Below are 3,764 nucleotides of genomic sequence, written 5' to 3' on the forward strand. Positions count from 1 at the left end.
GACGATAGCAAACGCCCACTATCAATTTCCTAGAGCATGTGCGAATTTCAACCAGTACAAGTTCCAACGCGCTTACAAAATGGATCGGAAAAGACATAACAGTATCAGCAACAGCTACAAGCACGCCTCCGCCACATCTAGAACCCCTGTCGCACCGATAAATGTTATATCTCTTTTTACAGGTAAGAAGTTCACAGCTATCTATCTTCGCCGATAGCCAGGTTTCAGTGAGACATACAATGTCAGCATCGCAAGCATCAATTACAGAACAAAGATCATCGCGTTTAGGTATTATGCTACGAATATTTGTGAACAAAAAAGAAAGTGAGGTAATGGCCGGGGATTTAGTTCCACTGCCCCTCGCGCAGTGCTAATCGGTAGCAGGTTCGGTCGGTGGCGCGGAGGCGCTGTGGGTATTATTCGTAGGGTCCTCAGAACGGTCGGTTGGCAAAGGGAAGGCGCTTGGGATTTCATGAACGGAGTCATCGGAGTGATTGTAGGAGTAGCATTTATTTTTTATGTAAAGCTTATTGAAGCGAAGCTTGAAAGTGAGCGGCTGGGACTTGCCAAATTCGACCAGTTTTTTTCTAGCGTGACGGGTGGCGAAAGAATAATCCTCGCTAAGCGTAATTTTTTCATCCTTGAGCTTAGAAGAGTTAAGCAGTATTCTCTGCTTTACCTTGAAAGATGAAAATTTGGCAATAATTGGTCGACATTTTTCCGATGCGAACCCACCGAGCCTGTGCGCTCTATCGATCGAAATTTCAGAGGACGGAATTTCCAAGCAGGATGAAAGAACCTTGACTAGCTTTTCTTCTGACTGAGCCCAGGACTCTGATTGCGTGTCAGGTATGCCATAGAACAGAAGGTTACCGCGTCGCTGCCTGTCTTCAAGTTCAGACAGGCGCGCGCGCAGCTGAGAGTTTTCACTAGAAAGTTGGGCAACTAACTGCTGAAAAGGATGTACTTCCTTCTCGATTTCGTCAATGGTAACAGTTTTGCGCTCAACGTCAGTTAATCTTTTGTTCATTTCGCTCAAATTTTCTTCTAACTTCAGCTGGGACTTCTTAAGATCATCAATAGACTTTATGAAAGCCTTTAGGTCCAGTTGCATTTTCGCAGTTCGCGTGTTCAGAGTCTCTAGTATTGCAAACATATCTTCCAACTGCTTAGACTGGACGTCAGGAAGAGAGTCCTGTATCTGATGCCTCGTGTTAGGCCCAGGGTTGAGCTCGACGTCCCCGGACAGCGCTAGCAGTTGGTTTACAATATCAAAGCATTCATTGAACACACAAAACAAAACTCCCGGGCGTGGGAACAGCAACAGGCACACATAATTTGATTTCTTAGCGTACAGGGAAGTAAGAGAACTAACCTGGACGAAGAAGCAGAGCGGATTAGGTGGCCGCATCCTGGTGCTGTTCTCACGCCCACTAAGGGCGCCGGGGGCCCGCCAGCTGTTCATATAGGCAGCAAATGATGTCGCTGTTGATCTGGATCTTTCATGCGATGGAGGGACGGCGATGAAAATGTGCCGGTCTTGCGGGCATGCGGCATCACACGTGTCGTTGAAGTGGCAGGGCAGCTTGCTGATCTCATGGGTAGGTGACGATAGCGGGGCATTGCTGAACCGAGCCCATGCCGTAACCTGGACGAAGAAGCAGAGCGGATTAGGTGGCCGCATCCTGGTGCTGTTTTCACGCCCACTCTAATATCGACTGTGTGTAGAGAGGACTGTGTGCGCATCTAAAAATTCATTAATCCGGTTGGCAATAGTAAGTTCGATTAGTTCACATTATGATGACGTAAGCGATATTGGACGGTAATTTTGTACTAATGCACGGTCACCTTTCTTGCGTATTGGCCCAACCCTGGCTATCTTCCAGTTGCTCGGTGGGCGTCCTGAAGTAATGAAATACGAAATATAATAACTAGAAACTTTGCAACAGATTCAGCATATTGCTTCAGGAACACGTTAGGAAGGTTGTCGGGACCACAAGATGATTTAGTTTTTAAATTCAGTAGCATTGAAACTACGCCAGGGTATGAAATAAAATTTACATCACAGAGGTCAAACACTGCGTCACTGGATGTACAAGCACCGGAGTTTGAAAACACTGTGAAAGTAGTCATTGAAGTGGCGCGCAATATCTCCGTAGTCGGTAACTATAGAACCATCAACCAAAATTTGCGACACTGGTTTATTTTTTTCGCTTATATAATTCAAAAGTTTTTGTTTCCTGTATGAAATTTGGAAGCACTGTATTAAAATAGTGTTATTTCGAAGAGTGTACTGCGCGTGCAAGCCCTTCTTTTAAATCCTTTAAATGATCTAAATGGAAGCGCCGTTTCTTTATCCTTTTTATCATTCGCTTTAAGTGGATTATTTCACGCGTCACCCACGGCGTTTTTCTATGAACAAGCTTACGTTTGCTCGGCACAAACTTATCTATACAGTAGTGGCACATATCTTTAAAGCCGCGCCGAAGTGCGTTCATATCAGTATCATTAAAATCGATGAGGCATGTTTCCAAATGTTCTGTAATGGATGCAACATCTGCACGCGAGTAGCCTCCTGAAGTGTTGCAGCCTGTCAAGCCATAGCCGCTGTCTCCTGTTCTTCCGGAGCCTGTCACGCCGCAGGCGCGGTCTCCCGATGTGCCGCAGCCTGCCATGCCGGAGTCTCCTTATGTGGCGCAGCCTGCCAAGCCGCAGGCATGGTCTCTTGATGTGCCACAATCTGTCAAGCCGCAGCCGCGGCCACCTGATGTGCCGCTGCCTGTCACGCAGCAGCCGCGGTCTCCTGATGTGCCGGAGTTTGTCCCGCCGCAGCCGCGGTCTCCTGATATGCCGCAGCCTGTCACAACGGAGCCGTGGTCTCCAAATGTGCCACAGCCTGTCAAGCCACAGCCGAGGTCTACTGATGGCTACAGCCTGTCAAGCCGCAGCCGCGGTCTCCTGATGTGCTGCAGCCTGTCCATAGCAGCCCCGGTCTCCTAATGTGCCCCAGCCTGTCAAGCAGCAGCCGTGGTCTCCGGATATGCTGCAGCCTGTCAAGCCGCAGCCGCGGTATCCTGATGTGCCGCAGCCTGTCATACCACAGCCGCTGTCTCCTGATGTGGCATAGCCTGTCATGCCGCAGCCGCGGTCTCCTGATGTGCCGCTGCCTGTCATGCCGCAGCCGCGGTCTCCTCATGTGCCAGAGCCTGTCACGCCGCAGACGCGGTCTCCTGATGTGCCGTAGTATGTCACACCGCCGCCGCGGTCTCCTAATGTGCCACAGCCTGTCAAGCCGTAGCCGCGGTCTCCTGATATGCCGCAGCCTGTCGCGCTCCAGCTGCTGTCTCCTGATGTGCCGCAGCCTGCCACGCCGCAGCAGTGGTCTCCTGATGTGCCGCTGTCTGTCATGGCGCAGCCGCGTACTGCTGATGTGTTGCAGCCTGTCAAGCCATAGCCGCTGTCTCCTGTTGTGCCGGAGCCTGTCACGCCGCAGCCGCGGTCTCCTTATGTTCGGCAGGCTGTCACGCCACAGTCGCGGTCTCCAGATGTGCCGCGGCCTGCCATGCAGGAGTCTCCTGATGTTGCGCAGCCTACCAAGCCGCAGCCGCGGTCTCCTGATGTGCCACAATCTGTCAAGCCGCAGCCGCGGCCACCTGATGTGCCGCAGCCTGTCACGCTACAGCAGCGGTCTCCTGATGTGTCGCAGCATGTCACCCCGCATCCGCGGTCTCCTCATGTGCTGGAGTTTGCCCCGCGGCAACCGC

General features: G+C 51.3%; 1 protein-coding gene across 1 annotated transcript; it reads right to left on the bottom strand.

The window, feature by feature from the left end:
* Nucleotides 1–370: 370 nt before the first annotated feature.
* On the bottom strand, nt 371–1,684 carry LOC149328003 (uncharacterized). Its single transcript, XM_089565103.1, has one exon. The coding sequence runs from the start codon at nt 1,682–1,684 to the stop codon at nt 371–373; it is 1,314 nt and encodes a 437-aa protein (XP_089421229.1).
* Between the last annotated feature and the right edge of the window lie 2,080 nt (nt 1,685–3,764).

This window comes from Amblyomma mixtum, chromosome 10 (genome assembly GCF_055824585.1).
Source record: "Amblyomma mixtum isolate Tamu chromosome 10, ASM5582458v1, whole genome shotgun sequence".
NCBI lineage: Eukaryota > Metazoa > Arthropoda > Arachnida > Ixodida > Ixodidae > Amblyomma > Amblyomma mixtum.

Coding starts and splice junctions, on each gene's coding strand:
- LOC149328003 (XM_089565103.1), bottom strand. CDS start 1,684: ATGCGGCCACCTAATCCGCTCTGCTTCTTCGTCCAGGTTACGGCATGG.